This window comes from Maylandia zebra, linkage group LG13, assembly GCF_041146795.1.
Source record: "Maylandia zebra isolate NMK-2024a linkage group LG13, Mzebra_GT3a, whole genome shotgun sequence".
Taxonomy (NCBI): domain Eukaryota; kingdom Metazoa; phylum Chordata; class Actinopteri; order Cichliformes; family Cichlidae; genus Maylandia; species Maylandia zebra.
In genome coordinates, this window is record NC_135179.1 from 12,180,602 (window position 1) to 12,200,716 (window position 20,115).

Here is a 20,115-nt window from a genome sequence, read left to right on the forward strand (position 1 = left end):
CAAAACATCAGCTTTTACTGCATGCAATATTACTTAATAATTACATTCAATATATTTACGTTTACTTGTTTTCAGTGAAAAGGTGTGGCCTAGACGTCATCACAACCACTGTAATTTCCACCCACTGCTGGACTGAAAGAAAAACACAATTTGGGAGTTTAAAAAAAATCCTGAAAAAAAAACCCTTCTCGAGATGAAAATACATTTAAATAAGTTCCTTAAAACAACACATAAAAAAACAAAGCAACGTGAAATGAAAGTGGAAACAGATGAGCTACTTAGCCAGTCTTAGTCACGCGTTTTTGTGGGTTTCTCGCTACGCTAAGTTGCTTCCTCTCTCACAAGAAACGACAGTCCGTGAAGGGACCATGACACCGGAGCCGCAGACAAGCGCAGTAGTCCTGGTTTTCCTCCCACTTATTCCACAGTGAAGCTGTTGTTGGTTAAAGCGTTAGACGAGCTATATGTATGACTGTAGGCTGAACTGTGAGTGCTAAGTTGGAACACTGAAGAAGTTTTAATCGGGCTAATGGAGTCATTCCACGCCGTTTTTCTGTATTTTTCCTGGATGACGGTGGTAGCTTCCAGCGGTGAGTAGCTATGATAGTTGCTAACTACAGTATGTACTAAAATGGTTCGTGTGAGACTGTAAACACGTCGATATCGGAGCGTGTGAATCAAAATGATTTGTCAGGAGATATTTTCGCCGTTTGTTTTTTTCTCTCTCTGTCTGTCTGTGTTATCAGGGAAAACACGGTATCAGGTTATCAGGGCTAACGGCTAACACTGTCAGGGAAAGATTACAGGAAAAAGGAGGTTCGTTCTTGTGGCTACAGAGTTTACCTTACACGTCTAACATTCAAGTGTCCAACAAGGTCCAACGTTGCCTCCACACCAGAGGGCCAGGAAAAGACCTGAGCTGGTTAAAAATATTTGGATTTTACATTTTACAAGTTATTTCATGTAGTCGTGTATTGACGGTGTTGTGAAGCTGTTGCTGGAAACAAAAAAGTGAATTTTAAGCACGATGAGCTGTTTATTTTTGCCTATATATCTTTGAATTATGCTTTTCCATATGTGGCCACCAGTCTTATTAGGTATACTTAAAACTAGCTGTTAGGCCTCATTGTGGGTATTAATATGAGTCTGGGTATAAACTGCACAAACTAAAACAGACACTGACATTGAATGGATTCCCTTCAGCTTTCTGGGGTTTTTCTTTATTTCCTCTTTGTAGTTTTAGGTGTTGCCCAGTCCTTTCATTGTGCAGTGTGTTTCACCACAGTTGCGATAATGAAGCCCATTATGTATTCTGCAGTGTTTGTGACCATTCAGCTGTGTTGGAGTAGATGTGCATCTAAAAGCTGCAGGACAGTAGATCTCGAGGACTGGAGTTGGAGACTCTGGTTTTAAACGATCTCACCACATTAAATTTTAGGTTACGTCAAGATCTAACTTTGTTTGCTTCAAATCATAGAGGTGAGGTAATGGCAGATTGCAAAGGCACCAACCAAATGAGTATTGATCCTGTGCAGTCTGCAAAGACGATAAAACGCGCACAGACACAGACATTAATTGTAGACATCTACACCTCATTTATATGAGTGCGTGATGTTTGTTGTATGTGTGCTGCTATAAATACTCAAGGATTTAATCTTTTGTCAAAGAGTCAGCATGACCATGTCATGGTCTTTTGTTAAATGCCTTCCTGTCTGCTTTGGGTTAGGAATAAAACCCAGCTATGTTGCTGCTGAAAGAAAATAAGACCCATTAAACAATTAATTTAATTACATTTTACTTTAAAGGGCCTCGTATAAATTTGTCCCGCTCTTATCATTCATTAAAAATAATGTATTGTTGCAGCCCTGTTATCACTGAAATTGAGGACAGAATATAAACTGTTATTTTTGTGAGTATGGATCTGTTTTGTATAAATCAAGCTCAGATCTTTTGCTACCTGTGTGACAGTTCTAACAAAGGAAGCTAATTTCCCAGAAGTAGACACATCACAGAGAAATGTGACAGATGTAACCGCATTACCCTAATTGAGCATTGTGTCTTCCTTGGTTATACACTGTTTTTTTACACATGAAGTGAAAATCGTGACAGGAATTGAAATCTTTTCAGCCTTGGCTGCAGAGGAAGAAAAATCCTAACTTAACATCCATCTTTTGACTTCTGTGAAGTTAATGAAAGTAGAAATTATGTTTGCATAGACAATGCAGGGAAGGAAGCACCAATGATAATGAAGTAAGCTTCAATAGATGGCTCATCTATAATTTAAGGTTCAGTCATTATAAATAATTAATGTTGTTTTGGGCATCAAGTGGTCTCCAGCTAAATTTATTCAGAGGTCAGAGTCAAGGGTATAAAAATGTTTGCAAAACTTTAAGTGTCCCAAATGTCCAAAAATGTATTTAAATAGGACAAGTTTGGATACACCCAGACTCTTCAGCTGGGCAACAAAATGGGGACTTGGTGATGGCAAGCTACATTGTAACCACAGCCACCCTGGGTGCACTGACAGAGGCGAGGCTGCCGGACACTGGCGCCACCAGGCCCTCTAAAACCAGAAATATTTTTTTTAATGCACAGAAAATGTATTTTTTTTCTCATCCAATACACCATTGATTAAAAAAAAAAAAGTTCCTCTTCAGTGTAAAAAGTAACTTTTCTGGTTGTGTAGCGGCAGGAAGTCATGAATGCCTTTGACGGCAATTCAGAAACATGGTTCTGATGAAAACAACTCATGACCTGAATCATATTTTAAGACTTGCAACACAATGCTTCCTGTTGCAAAAGGCAGCAATATGTATGCCCTTTTCTTCTTTTTCTTTTTTTTTTTTTTGGACATTTCTTAAAAAAGGGGCCTGACAACAACCTCTGGCATACTTCTTCAGTCCTCTGTGACATCATCTGTGTAGACTGATGGATTATATCAAATGGCAGTCTTTGGCATTTAAAATAAATAGTGGAAGCTGTGAAGAGTGCTGAATTAGGGGTTGGTGATATATCAAATATACTCAGTGTATCGCGAGTTTTTCCACGTATCAAACGGCTTTATCGTAACCATCGAGTAGGGCTGGACGAAATGGCCTAAAATCCATATCATGGTATAATTTGAAGCATATGCGGTAACGATATATATCGTGATATATTCTTCTGTATAATGTATTTTACACACTATAAGGCACACTTAAAATCCTTACATTTTCTCAAAAATCAACAGTGTACCTTATGTATGAATTCTGGTTGTGCTTACTGACCTTGAACCGATTTTACACAGCACGCAGAAATCTGTCAAAAATGTTTTAGTGCGACTTTGGTAAGCTATGAAGCCGTACTGCTTGATGGATTGCCGGAGCATTACAGCTGCCGTAGTCAGGAGCCTTGCAGAGTAATCTGGGTCCAAAACTCCGTCTGCTTCAGGTCCCAAAGTCAAATGAACACAGCAGCATCACTGAGAGTTAAAAACTGTCAAAATTCTTTCATCTTTAATAAAATGATCAGCGTTGCTGCTTTACCAGGTATAACAATTAAGTTTTAACATCCAGGCATCCATGAAAACAATTTATTAAATTCAATGGAGTTAGAAGTTAGCAGGAAGTTAGCTCGCTGGTTTCCAACTAAACATGATATAACATGTTCTGACTGAGAGATTTCTGAAAAAAGTAAAACATACAGCTCTGCTATCACTTCCAACATAAATGAAGACAGAAAACTAAACAGCAGAGATTTTTGTAGGGTTACTAAAGTTGGACGCAATTGCATGGCAGGATGCTATCGCGGTAGAGCGGTATAGTCAAAATCTCTACTGTTGGCCAAATTTCTATCTTTTCTACCATATACCATTTATACTGCCCAACCCTGCCATCGAGCATAAATTGCCATGGCAATATTAAGCTGTGTGCATGTAATGCACTGAGTTTTTTTTTCTCCCACATGCCTCCCTCCCGACCAGACAATTTTCTACCTGGTACACTGTGGTGAGCCCTACCAGATAGGGAAAAAGACTCGCTGTCGTTTGAATTTCACAAGGAAGATGTTGAAAAAGATGTGGTAATTTACAAAACATGCCATAAAACTATTGCTGCAGGGTAGCAGTACCACATATTTTTTCCATCAGCTGAGAAGTCATCCACTGCAACATTAAGACGCTTTAAACTTCACAAGTCAACGTCTCCAACACACCAAAGAAAATGTTAAATAAATCAGCTGCGATACCTGTGACTGTCCGTGGTCAGTCGTTTTCATACTCACTATCTAGACTTTTGTTTCTGTAATTTGAGGTCATCACATTTTTTATTTTACAATTTGTATATGTAGGGCTGCTCAATTAATCGAATTTTAATCACGATTACGATCTGGGCTTTCAACGATCATTAAAAATGACTGAGCCGATTATTAGCCCCTCCCTCGTTTATCCGCGACACCTTAAAGGCCAGTCCGTGAAAATATTGTCCATGGCGCAAAAACAGGTTGAGACCGCTGATTAAGAGGACCCAAGGGAAGCTCGGAAAGCTAAGCAGTAGTTATTTAGAGAGGAGAGTGACTGCCGTTGGTTGAAAAGAGAGGTTTAAAAAAAAAAAAAAAAAACTTCAGTGGTGTTGCACACTATTTTATATTATTTTTTAAAGTCATTATTCAATACATTGTTATCCCTTTAAAGCCGGTCAGAGCAGCACACTGTTTTGTGTAACTATTTTTAAATCCCTGTAGAACCTGAACCGTGTAAGCTAGCGCAATAATTTGTTTTGCATATGAAACTTACATCTTATGCCATCAGCTTGTCCTCGGTCACGGTTTCCTTCCACATAAATTGCATAAAAAGCGCTTGCAGGAACAAAAACATAATATTCCAGAAACACGCTTTGCCGATCCGATCAGCTGTTCGTAACACTTCGCACATTGAAACAGACTCACCGCTAACTATCACATGTCCGCCATTTCCTGCCCGAAACCGGAAGTGATGTCATTTTCGCGGAAAATGTAGTTGTTTTTTTTACTTGTAGGCCTTAAAAGCCTATACTGGTCATGTTTGACTTTTCTGAATAGTTTCTGGGATGCTTAGAACTTGAATTGCACTGCTGAAATAGTTTATTTTGATGCACCTGCTGTTTTCTTTGCAAATTTGCATCATAGGATTGTTTTTGTTTTTCCTGCAGTATATAAAAATTGGTGTATCTCCAAAATAAAACTATGAAGACACTCAAAATACATTTCCTGTTGTTGTAAACTATTTTTTGCAACTTTTTTGTATTTAAAGTTTTGAGGGATAAACCTCTTAAATTTCTCCAAGTAGAAATATATGTTAAAAAACAAAAACAATTTTCAATTTTTTTGTAGTTTATTGCACTTTTTTGCAATTAATGTAGTTACTATGGACTTAATGCATACATATTATTAAAATATGGGCTATAACAGTTGAATAGCAACTTGAAATGCTCCCACAAATGGCACTACAACATGTAAAAAAATAATATAAGCTCTGGCGGACTTGGTTCTATGGTAGGTCTTAAAGGGTTAAATAAATATCGTCAAATAATTGAGATCTCAATTTCAGTGAAAATAATCGTGATTATCATTTTTGCCATAATCGAGCAGCCCTATGTATATGTCATAAGCACAAAAACGGACCTTTTTATTTTCAGTTGTTTGATTTTGTCTCGTGAATTCTAGCTCAATGTACTTTTTTATTGTTATGATCTTTTATTTGTTAAAGGTCGAGTGTTAACCACAGAAAGAGACACTGTGTGACAGTATTGTCATTTGGGGAAAACCTGTGAAGGCAGATATGATAAAAAAAAAATTGTAAAATAAAACATTTTAATTAATTCAAAAAAAATTTGTATTCAAAGTAGAAAAAACTAAACAAGGAATGGTTGATTTGATTGAGTATACCAGTGAAATGTTAAGCATTATAAGGAAGAAAATAACATTTGTTTTTGGAGGTTATTTAAAAATAGTGTGATCGTGTGTCGTGATATAACCCCCAAAAAATCACAATATTAGATTTTCCTCATAACGCCCAGCCTTATGCTGAATTATTTGTGAACCCACCGTGGATGCTAAAACACCAAAAGATACTGTGTGCAGCGTCGCTATCCTGTCGTTTACTAATGGTTCTGTATTTTGCGGTTCACCCTTTGTACACCCTGAATGTTGTCAATTTCAGAAGGGTCTTGTGGGCGAGTGTGTGAACCTCAGGTATATATTGACATGCTGTTGGGGGTTTGATTTGGCACTGTGGCTTTCACACAGTGCAGATTTCTTTAGGGAGTAAAGACTGTTATTGGCAGTTTTCTGTGAAGGACAGCCTGCTTTTGACCTCTGGAGCCACATGGTCTGCCAACCACGGAGTTATTTGAAATGCTTGGTATTGTCCTGAAACTTGGTTTAAAGTGATAAGTCACTGTGCCTGGGACTTTCCTAAAACAAACAAAGCAGACGCACACACAAACCACACCTTTACTTTAAGCTTCTATCATTTATTTTTCTTTTCTAACAGATCTAACAGGCTCTGGGCATAATAAGCAGTGAAAGAAAAACTCACTGTAGTCTGGTGACCGCTTACAGGAATTAGACTCAATGCTGGGAATTAAACTGCAGAACTTTTGTGTGAAATGCTAAAATTTGTAGAAAACAGGAAATGAATACAAAACTATTGAGCTGAGATCAAACATTTGGTGACTGTCAGGTTAGTTTCTGTTAACTTTTGATTTTATTTCCTGCAATTTTTAAAATATACTGCTTTTCTCTTTATCTTTTTTGTTAGAAAATTATTGACTGTTTTGATACAACAAGAAGAAACTTTTGTGCTCATGGATCTTTACTCAGGTGATCTAGCTTTGTTTGATCAAGACCCAACTTGTTTCAATAGCTTTAAGCTGCAGCTGCACAACCACCTGGAAGCTCTTCCTGCTGCCTCTATTGTAGTCCTGATGGCTGATCTTAGACCAGGCCAACTCATGCTCTGAATTATACAGGCTCTGTAGAGAGCCTCTGCAGCCTACTTCCTGTGGAGGACCCTGGTATTTGGAGCTTTGCCGAGTTAGACAAGATAAAGTCATATATAGCTTGGATTAGGAATTTTAATGCTCTCTTCACCTGATCTATCAAAGTGAGGCTTCATTCAACTGTATTCTCCCATCTCATTCAAGCTTCCTGCTGCCTGCCATCCTACTGGTTCTTTCCTTAGCCATTACTGCTCTCTCCTCTTCTCAGACAAGTAGCCACCTTTCCTGCCCTGGAACTTGTTGTATTGGGGGATTGGAAAGCTCTTTGAACAGCCTTTGCCTCAGCCTTTTTTCTGGCATCTCCAGCTCCCTAAAGGGTCCTTCGAGTGCTTCTCCAATAAGGGGGACTTAAATGGAAGTTGCATAATGATGTACTGCTAAGGCTGCATGGCAACCCAAGCCATCTGCTGAGATATTCACTGATTTTCTTCTCCGTTACCTCCGCCAATATTATGGGCGCATCATAAACTCGCAGATGATCTGAGGCAGGCTCACCCAGTCTTTATTGAGGGTTCCTGTTTTAAATTGAAATAGAAATTTGCTTTCTAGTTTTTTTGAAGGTTGCATGTTTAAACTGAACATTTGTTTAATTGAAAGATTGTGTTTGGGGGGGGAATCTGAAACTGGGATGTTAAAATGTTTCAAATGTGAATCTTGGATGTCGTGTCACATGTTAGTGTTACTGTACTGTTAGTGAGACACCCCCTCTGTGACTGCAGATGATGAGTCACAGAGGTCGCAAGGTTTTATGTGTACGCATTAGGAAAGTACTTTCCTCTCTTCTTATGCACAATATGGGCCCCAAACAGAGAAAAAGCACATTAGTGTGAAGACAATAAACACTCAAAGGGAGTTGATTCTCATTTCCAGCATGAGGTTTACAAGCTAGCAGGAAACTTTAAATTTGCAGTAAGTGGGTAACAAAATTGGACGGATCTCAGCAAAACACCTAAAGGCATAATAATTATTAATTAGCTTGACTCTTAACTTTTTGATCTGTCTCAGTTGTCTCCCCTCCACTCTTCACCATGCTTTCTCACACACACAACTGAAGAGGAGGTTAAGGGCATTGGTGTCTCAAATGCAATGTCATCATCCATCAGCACAACCGTAATAACTGTCTCCTGTATTAATCATGAACTTTCAATCGGTTTGTCGGCCCACACTTAATCAGTCAAACGCAGAGTAGTCATTAGTCCATTCTTCTGTTTCTGTGTTTAATGACGGTCGGCAAACAACGTGCATGCGCAATCTTGTGCATGCATGTTGTCTGTCCTGGCGGGAAGGTGTGCATTGCCCTGTGCCAGTTAAAGCAAGGAAAACTATTTACTGTAAGACACAAACTAGTCAGAGAAATTTTTTTTCATAGCTTAATGAGTATTTGCAGCAATACAACCTTGTGAAGTCCCAGCTTAGTGCTAGTAAAACAGTTTTATTTGGATTACTTGACTGAATATATTTGTGTTAGAAACCCACAAAGAGAAGTCACAACCCTTATGCCGAGTCTATACTGACCATCTGTTGTTATTTACTGATTAAAAAAAAAAACAATAAAGTAAATAACCAAAGTGTTGATATGCAAAAAGTAAACATGTCATGCTGGCGGAGTGATGCAGGCATGTATGTTTGCGGTGGACCAGTTGACGTGATTTTTATTTAGCGTTAAACCTGAGCAGCAGTATAGAAGTTATTTGGTAGGTTTTGTGGTTCTGTTGCATATTTCATGATTACTCACAGTGGTATCATAATTAGTCAGATCCGATTACAGATCCTTTGTCTCTGACATTTAGCAATGGTTAAGTCATGAATTTCTTCTTCATACACCAAAAACTGATTCTCCGGAAAAGTTATTCAAGCTTGACCAACATATAGATCGGATATCAGATTTAGGTAACCATACATTTATCATTCACAGAGTATATTTTGTCCAAAAGCGTGCCAGTAGGAAAACTTTGTATTAGGAGAATGTCAAATGTTGTGAAATACTGTCATAGCAGTAATTTGCTAACAGACAGTAACTATATTGAATACCTAAATAACATTACTCTGATGCAACACTGTTCCTGAAAAAAGTCATTACTGCTTCCCACATCTGTGAGGTACGCAGCCAGCTGGATTTCATCATGACAAACTGAGTTGATTTTCACTAGAATCTGATCTATTCTTCTGAAATGGCATCCCACCCAAAACCAGGGAGTTTAGACTAGACCTCATTTACTTGTATTACCGACTTCCACGCAAGACTCCTAGTGGCTGTACGTAGTTATTTTCGGCTTGGCTTGTTTCTCCTGCTTGTTGACCTACACTTAACCAGTCTAACACAGAATAGTTAGTAAGTTCTTCTATTTCTCTTGTTTAATAATGGTCACCAAACATATTGTAGTTGTATTTTTGCTGTCTTCTGGAGATGATAATGTACTTGTATCTGATGGTGATTAAAACAAGGAAAGTACATTTTAAGACAAGAGTACTTGCATAAACTGTATTTGTTCTTGACTTCACCTTGGTGTAATGAAGCCTTACAGCAGTGCTGGCAGTGTTTGTTTGGGTTTTTTTTGTTGACAAAATGAACATGGCTGATACTCTGCAGACAGGAAAGCCATGTGGGCTGTGTAATTTAGATAAATGGTTTAAAATGTGTTTTATATATGTGTATGTGTTGGGGGGGACTTTTTTTTTTTTTTTTTTTTTAAAGCAGTTTCAGAGTATGTCTATCACCCTGTCGATCTCTTTATCTGTTTTCGTTCTTTCCTCCTGTAAAATATTTTGATGTTGTTCAGTGCCTCTGGCTGAAAAAAAATCTGCGTTTGGATGTTATGCAAGGTGCTAAGTGAGCTTTGCTTTCATTGGAATGAACGTGCATTTGCAAAGTCAGAATGCTGTTGGGTACTAAAATTAAGATGAAGAAGTCTCTGTATCTGTAAACCTGCGTGATTTGAATGACTGTTCTCTGAATAAATTTGAAAGCACACTTCAGGTTTTCAGTCACTTTGTACTTTCCATACCACAAGTAACTTCATTTTCAGTTCAAATGCCATCTGCTTTCTCTTCCTGCCTCTGCTACATTTTTTGCTTTGTAAGCACAAGTGTGTGAGCGCTGCTGGCTACTGTTTGTTCTATATGTTATCTTCACTAACTCAATCTTGTAATTTCCCCCAGTATGGTTTGAAGTCATCCGGAAAGCCGCTGTAGGGTTTTGTTTTGTTTTTTTGTCTTTTGTCTTACAGTTTTTAAATCCAAATTTTAAATGAACAAATGGAAGGTGGGGACTACAGCAGGGCTTGCAAAGCAGTTTGCATAATCAGTGTTTTTTATTCTACTTTAATTTATGTCTTTGGTTTGGGTTTTTTGTTTTGTTTTGGTTGGTTGCAGTGGGATGTGGCCTTGTTGGTGAAAACTGTTAAGTTGCTGGTGTCTTATGGTATTTATCTATAGTGCTCAATACTAAAAGCCTTCTGCATTTTCAGTGTCAGATCTGTAAACGGTGTTGAAACTGTTAGAAACACTTTCATTTCATTTTCTTAGTATGTGCATGTGTCAGATTGTGGTGACAACCCTCAGCCGCCAATTTTACTGTTGCGGTTGTCACTTCTTTACAGTGTGTATGCTCCCACCAGTGATTTTTCTTTCACTCTCAACATCACAGCTAAACGTTTAAATTTGCCTTTGTGGGCGGGTATTACTTTGTGAATGTGATTGAATGTCTGTTCACAGAGGAAGGGAAACTGATATGTACGTGTTATATATTTTTTTTTGGGGGGGGGGGGGGGGGGTTCTCCTCCTCCTCCTCTTAAATGTACAGTGTGACTCATAACTCTCGTGGCATGTTCAGTAACTCCCATGAGATTTAAAATCCAATTTCAGCTTCTGAATCTGAGTCACAAACACTGACCTTTTTTTTTTTTTTTTTTTTTTAAACTCTTGTTTGAATGAACACATCTAGCTTTATTTGTATTGTCAGGGAAATTAACAGACTTCAAAGCATCGTCATGCCATGTGCGTCTAATTGACAACATTTATGCCTCCAACCAGAAAATGCTTCATAATTTATAAATAAATCTAACTTAATTTATTAGTAGCTGGCATGGACGTTTGGAGGGAGGTGTGGTTAACCGTGCAGTGTGATGAAGCATGTCTGTTGTAGGTGTGGTAAAGTGTCAGGCCTGTATAAGCATGCTCTGGGTAAAGAATTTCTATTGAGATTTAATTAGTCATGCTTTTAAATGAGTTTTGTGCAATGCTGCAAATTTATGCTTTTTTTTGTTGTTTTTGTTTTCTTTTTTTGGTGCTGCAGATTATATCAGTGAAGTGTTTGTTCTGTTTTTTTGATGGTCTTGTTTATAAACATTGGTACGGTCCTGCACTTTGCTCGCAATCTTTTGAGCTTCTGACAGTCTTCACAGTTATGTGGGGTACTGTGCCAGAGTGACTCATCCTTTCTCATTTCCTAGTTTATATCTTCACATCCTCTTGTTCCATCTTAGTCCCTCCCTCTCACCCGAGAAGCAGATGGAGGCACAAGGCAGCAGGAACATAAGACGTCCTTACTTTGATTTGTCACTCTGACATAAATATTTTTTTATACACTTTTGTTTTGGCAGTTTTCTTAGCTAATTATTGATTTTATAGCTGTCTGGAGGCTCCTGGTGTGTGTGTGTGTGTGTGTGTGTGTGTGTGTGTGTGTGTGTGTGTGTGTGTGTGTGTGTGTGTGTGTGTGTGTGTGTGTGTGTGTGTGTGTGTGTGTGTGTGTGTGTGTGTGTGTGTGTGTGTGTGTATCAATGCACTGTCACAGTGACTAGCAGAAGGCACTGAAGATCTGACCATTGTTTTCTCACGGCCTTGTCTGTCTGTATGCTTCTGACAGTCTTTACAGTTAAGGGGGGTACTGTGTCAGAGTGACCTTCAGCTCTTTCTCATATCCCAGTTTACATCTTGGCATTCTCTTGTTATTTCTTAGCACTCCCCACACAAAATATAAACAGATTTCCTTAACATTTGTTATGTGTAGTTATTCAACACCTCTAACTAAGCTAATCTTAAAATGCGGTTTAAAAATAATCTTGTTTTACAGTCATGGCAAGTGTTGGATTGGTCATTTATGCTGTGCCCTACTCTCCGCTCCTCCTCCACATTGAAAGGTTCGAGTTGAGGGGGTTTGAGTATCTGACTAGGATGCCCCCTGGCAGCCTACTGAGTGAGATGTTCTGGGCACATCGGGAGGAGGCTCTGGGGCCTCCACTCTCCTTCGTCCTCCTGATTTATTTTAAGAATTGAATCATCTCTCAGGAAGGCAGATATAGGACAAGTGGAGCTAAACAGGCACAAATTAGAACAAAGGAAACCACACAGAAATTGTTCCATCAGCAGTATCAGGTGCACTAGTTTTCACACTATGCCCTCTAGTGGTTTGTGAGTGTAAGTGAATGGCAGTGTGACGGCTGAGAGAGAAACTGTTTAGTAACCAAATGTTCATGAAGTCTTTAATGTATAGGGAAACTAAAATCATCAATTGGGGTGTAAATGTTGAATCAATAGGCTAATGCTTCCCAAAACAACACATTTCTAACAGTGATTTGCTGATTTTGCCTTTTTTTTTCTCCACAGTGCTGCCACCAGTGAATGTAACCCTTCAGTGTCGGAATTTCCATAACGTGCTGAAGTGGAGCTACCCTGAAGACACAACTGGGCTCCAATTCAGATTGGACATTGGCGCATTTCTATAGTATGAATTTGTCTTTTGCTTACCAGCCAGTCTGTCTTGAGATGCTTTAATACAAACTAAAATAACAACTCTGAAAATTAAGTTTAATTACACATACTATGAAAATTATTGAAGTCGGATGGAGACAAATCATCAAAGTGCTTTTGCTGGTTTTGCTGGTTATTGGATACAGAGGGAGAAAAACATGTTTTGAGGATCTTAATTGTTCAAATATAAATAATTAATATTTCAAAGATTGGTGCGGTTGTGGTGCACTATTATGTCACAACAAGAATGTTAGGTTAGAAACCTTAAGTTGTGTGTATGCTCATTACAGCTGATAAGCACTCCTGATACCTTGCGTTGTGCTATGGCCTTTCTCTGTTGAAGAGTATATTAATTATGAGCCCTGGCAACATTTTACCTTCATACTATAAAAAATGTAAATTATAGGCCCTGGAAGTACATAGGAATCGTACAGCATTTTGAACGTCTTAATTTGAAATATATGTTTGAACCTAGATGAACACTCAAAGTACAGGAGTGATCTACATGAAATTTAATGTTAAAACAATCAAATCAGTTTTAAATCCACTTGAGTTGTCTTAATCTAAAACCTTTGTGTTTTTCCTATAGCAGATTTTCAGTTTCTGTGTTATGGGATACAGTGGCCCCTCATTTACTCCACAGGAGTTACGTTCTAAAAATAACCCACGATAGGTGAAATCCGCGAAGTAGCCAACTTTATTTTTTGAAATTATTATAGATGTTGTAAGACTTAAAGCCCCTCACTACACACTTTATACGCTTTTCTTTTTCTTTTTTTCCACAGTGTATTGTATTCTGTGTCCTGATTGGCTGTAGACCAGGTTTGAACTTTGAGAGTGTTTTTTTGAGCCTCTAAAAAAGGTAGACTACAGTTGTCCTCATAGGATTACATACTCTGGTTCTACTTCAGAGACTATCAGTGATAATACAAAAACTTTGTATAAGAAAAAAAAAATGGATAAAAATGTATTTAAAACAGTTACGGTTTTTGTGAAAGCCCATAATATAAAACTAAAATTGTGCACTTCAGTCTACTGAGGTGGTGTACAGAGGCAAATATCTGTCATTATTCACTTATCAACCTAAGCGTATATATACACTGTCAATCAGAAGTGTGTTTCAAGCTGCAATAAAGATAAATTCTTTTTATCTTTTAATTGCAGTCTACTGCATTTTTAATGTCACTCAAGAGTTATTTTCTTGTTAAGGTCTCTTCAAAGTTTTTAACTACATTTTCTCATTTGTTTCTTCAGTCCCCCTGACAGTCGCACGTGGATGACTCCAGCTCTTCAAGCCAATCTGTCGTCCCTCTCACACCCAAAAGACAGCTATTATGTCGCCGTAACTGCTGTGGTTAACGGTAGTGAGTCTGAACCTGCCCCGTCAGACGATGGAATCACTTTCAGCTATTTCCACGAAAATCTAGTTGGAACAAAGTGTGAGTGTGTGTGTGTGTGTGTCTGTCTGTCTGTCTGTCTGTATGTGTCTGTCTGTGTGTGTATAAGGATAATATATATTTATGTATTTATTTTTATTTGTCTTTATCTGTCACATATATATGTGTGTTTACATAAAGAATCTCTAAATAGAGAGAAATATAGATTTATATAAAAATAAATAAACAACTATGCATTGTTTTTGGCCATAGCTTAAAGAGTTCACACACTATCACAGAATTTCACACAGACATAATATCTCAAATTCAAAAGGTCATGTTAATTGTGATATAGTAAGGTTCATTTTTAAACACCATAGCTCAAGAAGGGATGGGTAACATTTGATCAAATGCTGAACTTCTGACCGTACTTGTAATCAAAAGTGACTTCTGATTAAAACTTGTTGGTTTCCAGGTTATTTGGATCTTCCACATGTTAACGTCACGGCCCAGCGAGATAACAAGGTCCATATCAGCTTTGAGAATCCCATTTTCTTTCATTGCCAAAAGATGAAAAAAAATAGAAAGAAATGTTTTAAAGACAATGACAGCCTGGATTCTTTCTTTAAAGTCAAGATCCTCAATCAGGTCAGTTCTGTCTTCCTTTTTTCTTTTTCTTTTCTCCTTTAAAGCAAACATATTAAGGAATTGTTACAAAGTTGAACAAACAGTAAAAAAAATGTCATATGTGGTCATCAGAAACAGGACATACTGATGCTGCATCACTAGTTAATGCCAAGAAAATGTTGCTAGCTATCCAGAAACTTTGGATTTCACCAATGTCAGAAGATCGTTTCGTCTTGTTAGCTGCTAGAAATATGTTAGCAACAGTTTTGAAATGCGCCTTTGGGGAGGTAGCATGAGCATAATTCATAGTGTGTATTTTAAACTAGAGTCAATTAAATCTCACTTATAACGAATGCGTTAAAAAGCAAAGTGCTTTTTGTTGCACACCAAATTTTTTTGCAGGAAGAACACTAAGCAAGCTCCTGCATTTTGGTTTGTTTTTTTGTTAAGGCCCTTTGAAAACATAATACTGGTCATGTCTTTACTATAACACAGCTAAACTCAGAAATATAGTGGCATAAAATAGACATTTTTATGTTTGATTTATTTCTTCTTCTTCCTGCTTGTAACAAAATATTTTTCTGCTGAAAAGCTCAATTTTGGATCTCAAATTCATAAATACGTCTTTGTTTCTTAGCCTGTTGGTATGACATCCCATTAGACATCCCATTGTTTTGTTTTTTTGTTTCTTTTAGTTTTTTTTGGGTGGATTTGAAAAGGAGAGTAAATACATATTATACGATACTTTGCTATCCCATGCTCTCATAGTCAGCCATACACATAACATTTCCTGGCCTCGTGTAAAAATGTTTGTGTTGGTGTTATATTTTATTCAAAATTCTTGTGTGTGCAGACCTACTCATTTAACTGTGAAGAAAGAGTGTGTGAGAAGACACTGCCAGTGGATGCAGCACAAGAGGAACACTGTGTGAACATCACCGGACTAACATCACAAGGAATATTGGTTAAATCTACACAACTGTACTGTGATGAGCCATTCCACAAACCATTACAAAGCAGTTGAGTAAAATCTTTTCTTTCTTTCTTATTTCTTAAGGTTTTCTCGTCGCTTTTCTTAAGAGCAGTAAACAATTTATGATTTACTCAAACTGCCATTGTGGGGAGCACAGTTGACATTTCTTACGCCTACCTTTTCTTTTGTGTAAAATAAGAGATGGTAAGAAGAACTGAACACAGCCTCTAACAACATGGCTTCAATTCCAATCACGCTGTTTTTCATCTGACTGCACGTTGTTTGTAGTGTGAGTGCAACAACTATGGGCTCAAAATGTGGTCATAAATATTTTGTACTTGTAAAAAAGATTTGTGTGTGGACTTAGAAAAAAACCCCCTGCAAGTTACAAGTACGGATTTTTGACCCTATTTTTCTTCCCTTCATCTGATTGGTCAATGTCATGTCAATCACAAATGTAACAATCCAATCAGAGAACAGATGGGTTTGGCTGTCGAGGGGCGCTGTTTTTGAACTGCAGGTCTTTGAAGGGAATAAATGCCCTTTTACATGCCAACCCAGCGTTTTCCTTCATCACCACGAAGGAAAACAGTCTGTGGTCGTCCGAGTTTGGTGATTTTTATGTCACAGGTCTACGTGTTTAATACAGGGACTTCCACAGCCTTTTCAACAGCGCTGCGGACCGCGGGGTGGGGGCGGGCAGTGTTTTGGAAATGACAGTCTTCATTACAAAGCTTTCTTCGTTATGAATTAGCATACATGTTTTTATTGAACATTTGAAGAACTAGCAAAAAAAAAAAAACTCTTGTAGAGGACATAAAGATAAAAAAGACAAGGAGCAGGTGCATCTAGTACAGGTAGAGCTGCTGCAAAAACCCACAGAGCCCAGCAGCCAGCGTAACAAATTCTGGATCCTTTGCTTTTAGTTAGCATTAGCAGCGTATCCTGCATCCGATGTGAAAGGACTTTTATGCTGCGCACTGTGACTCACAGCAATGGTCCTGGGTCAGCCCTGACTTTGTGTTAAACTAATCCTAAAGTAATAATGTTATTTCTAACCACTGATATACCACAACTTTTTCCTTTCAACAGCTACTGAAAGTTAGGGGACCTAGCTGCTATCGGATATTTATATAGCGATCCTCCAGCTTCAAACGGTATCACCCTTCAAGGACCTGCAGTTCAAAACAGCGCCCCTCCGACAGCCAAACCCATCTGTTCTCTGATTGGATTGTTACATTTGTGATTGACATGACATTGACCAATCAGATGAAGGGAAGAAAAATAGGGTCAAAAATCCGTACTTGTAACTTGCAGGGTTTTTTTTTCTAAGTCCACACACAAATCTTTTTTACGCATACAAATCTTTTTTACGCATACAAATCTTTTTTACACATACAAATCTTTTTTACACATACAAATCTTTTTTACGCACACACAAATCTTTTTTACAAGTACAAAATATATCCCCCAGGCAGTGACTACCTTTGATTAATGACATTCTTTTCTGTTATTTAACTTAAAAAAAAGTTTCAGAGGAAGCGGGAGCTTGTTAGCATCATGGGCTCATCCTGTCAGAATGAGAATGAACAGTCATCAGTCACAAGTTTCTCGTTTTATTTGAATAATCAGATGTAATCAGCACCATGATGTCAGTTGAGCAATTCAGGCATTTGAGGCCTGAGTTGTCAGCCTGTTGGAATTCTGTGGATAAAGCTTGTTTCATAGTGCGACCAGGATTTATAAATTGGACTTTTATTCAGTATGTCAACAGGAAATAAGTGAAAAGTTGGTTTCCCATTGTCTTCTGTAGGACCAGAAGTCTTTTTACAACCACAGGTATCAACCACAGATTTAAGGCACTTTGGCGCTGGCTTTACTTTATAGATGCAAAAGCTACATCCATATTTTATACGTTTTATGGAGCTACCACAGGGGTGTGTGTGTGTGTGTATTTATGTACAGCTGTTTTACTGTTTTTAAAAAAAAAAAAAAATTCTCTGTCTTGTCCAGATTTTACCGCCGTCTACGTCGTGAGTGTTATACTGGCTGTGGCTACATTCGGGGTGATCCTGTTCATGGCATACCAAAAAATTACCAAGCCTGAACCTTCTTTCATCAAATCTTTGGTAATCTCAATCTACCAGTTCTAATTACATTACACAGGAGTTATTTAAAGTTTGTAGTTGTTAAAATAATGTATCCCCACTGAAGGTGGAGGGGGATTTAAATTTCAGCACATACTGAGTAGTTGTTCTTTGTGTCTAGGTCCCTAAACCCTCTATCTGGCCCACGAGTACACCCGAATCGGTGACTGTTGACCCTGTGGAGTGTTTAGAGAGGTGTGATGAAGTGGAGCCTTCCTCGCCCACACCTTTACTCCCACAGACAGAAGAGGAGGACAGGACCGGAATTACCGATTATGACTTACGCTTGCCCATCAGGGTGTCGGACAATGGAGATATGTCTAATGTCATAGAGGAGGGTCCTGGTTACATGGTAGGCAACACCGATTTAGGTGATGAGGATCCTGGTTCTGGTGATGAGGATCCTGGTTCTGGTTATGAGAGGCGTGATACAGTGGTGGTGGCGCTGGGTCCAGATGAATTGGCTAAGGGCTACCGAGGCCCAGTCACATCTGAGTAAATGTAAGGCTACATATAAGTTAGCACCAGATGTTGTTCACAGGATCTCACATTTTGAAAATGTGAAAAGACTTGGTGACACGTGTAAAAGCCTGATCAGTATGAGTGCCCATATCTGCGATTAGACTGAGGAGCTTCTTATGCTGGAAATCTACCTGTTTACCTGTAAGGGTTATTTGTCTTAGTCAGGGTTAATAGAAAAGCTGAATGCATTATGTTATGTTTCTGCACAGGCTAAATCCCATTTAAAAGAATTGTAAAGTAAAACTATTAATTTCATCTTTTTCCTCATGACGAGGCCTCAGTAGTGGAAGCACTTGAAATGTTACAGGGAACTTTGGGCTTAAAAGACGTAAAGAGGAAATTGAAATCCTGTTTACATTCCTGCCTTACATCATAGATCATCAGGGTGACAGAAACCATCCAATAATCAGACGCATCCAAAAATGAATGGTGGCTCCTATACAATAACACACACTGTAAATATTTCTGTAATACAGTCAATATATCTGTGGGCATCTCATATACAAGCATATTTGGCAGTTACTGAGCCAGGTAGTCAGAATACTGGATTTGCTCTGGAGACTCTTGCACTTTCTTTTTCTATCTGATTCATTTCTTTCCCTTTTATGCTTGTGTTATATTAGTTAGAAATCAGTTTGTATATTATGACATTTATACATTAAATGAGGCGTGTGCTTTAGCTTTTCTTCATGGAAGATGTGGTTGAAGGGAATATATGGGAAATGTATGATTTGTTGTTTTTTTCTTTACAAACAACAAAAATTCAAATGTAAAATGCTTTTTGTTGCACAACAAAAAATGTAATGGTGCTTAACAAATTTCTTAGACCACCTGTCATTAAAAACTAGAAGTCACACATTTTTATAAATTTGTTACACTTATGTAAAACTAAAAATCATATTGTTATTTATTAGGCAAATAACAAACTGAACTCATGTTCTTATACCCAACTTTGGGCCAGCACACTGGGCATCTTTGAAAAGTTGGAACTTAATCAGGTATAACAATCAAATACTGAAACTAATTAATCTGTACAGTAATGCAAGTCAGTTACTGTAATTCGCCGTTTTACTCATCCACACACTGGTAGACTAACAGTTATAGAAAAAGTTTTTTAGTTACTACCAGAACAGCTGTGGAACCTTACATTAGGTGATCTAATAAACAAAAGCACTTACAACACTTTTCTGCTTTGGTTTTTCAATTTTCAGGAAGAATGTGCTTTTTCTTGTTTATTCTTTTTTTGCAACATTGTATTGTCCTTAAATTTCACATGACAAAGGTTGGGTCTAATTACCAGTTTAAAGGGACTGTATGATTGCAGTTTGTTTTTATGTGATGTTTTTGTTTATTGTTTGTTTATTTTAACTTGCCAAACAATTCAACCCTTGCACTAGATTATTTTTTTAATGTGCCTTTCTTAAACAGACAATGGAGAATAGTGAAAATGGCATGCTGTGAAGGTCCAGCTACAATCAAACCTAGAACTCATTACAGTGACATGCTCTATACCCAATAATGCTGTGCTTTTTATCTGATTATCCCTTGTAATAACATACTTCATATATAAAAAGTAATACAATGTGGTTATGTCATTATGTCCAATTTTACTAATGCCGTTTAATGCACTTGTCTGGTCTCCGTTGTGCAATTTCAATAAATTGTGGAACTGTGTGAATTTGCATCTGTCCTGTTCTTATAAAGGC

General features: G+C 37.8%; 1 protein-coding gene across 2 annotated transcripts; it reads left to right on the top strand.

The window, feature by feature from the left end:
* The first annotated feature begins 316 nt into the window (after positions 1–316).
* ifngr1l (interferon gamma receptor 1-like) lies at positions 317–20,083 on the top strand. Of its 2 annotated transcripts, none has more exons than XM_076891325.1 (7): positions 317–590; positions 12,621–12,738; positions 14,019–14,203; positions 14,616–14,788; positions 15,621–15,786; positions 17,754–17,869; positions 18,009–20,083. In XM_076891325.1, the coding sequence occupies exons 1-7, from the start codon at positions 530–532 to the stop codon at positions 18,384–18,386; spliced, it is 1,197 nt and encodes a 398-aa protein (XP_076747440.1). In that variant the 5' UTR covers positions 317–529; the 3' UTR covers positions 18,387–20,083.
* Positions 20,084–20,115: the final 32 nt, after the last annotated feature.

Coding starts and splice junctions, on each gene's coding strand:
- ifngr1l (XM_076891325.1), top strand. CDS start 530: ATGGAGTCATTCCACGCCGTTTTTCTGTATTTTTCCTGGATGACGGTG. Junction 12,739..14,018: donor GACATTGGCGCATTTCTATA/GTATGAATTTGT, acceptor TTGTTTCTTCAG/TCCCCCTGACAGTCGCACGT. Junction 14,204..14,615: donor AAATCTAGTTGGAACAAAGT/GTGAGTGTGTGT, acceptor GTTGGTTTCCAG/GTTATTTGGATCTTCCACAT.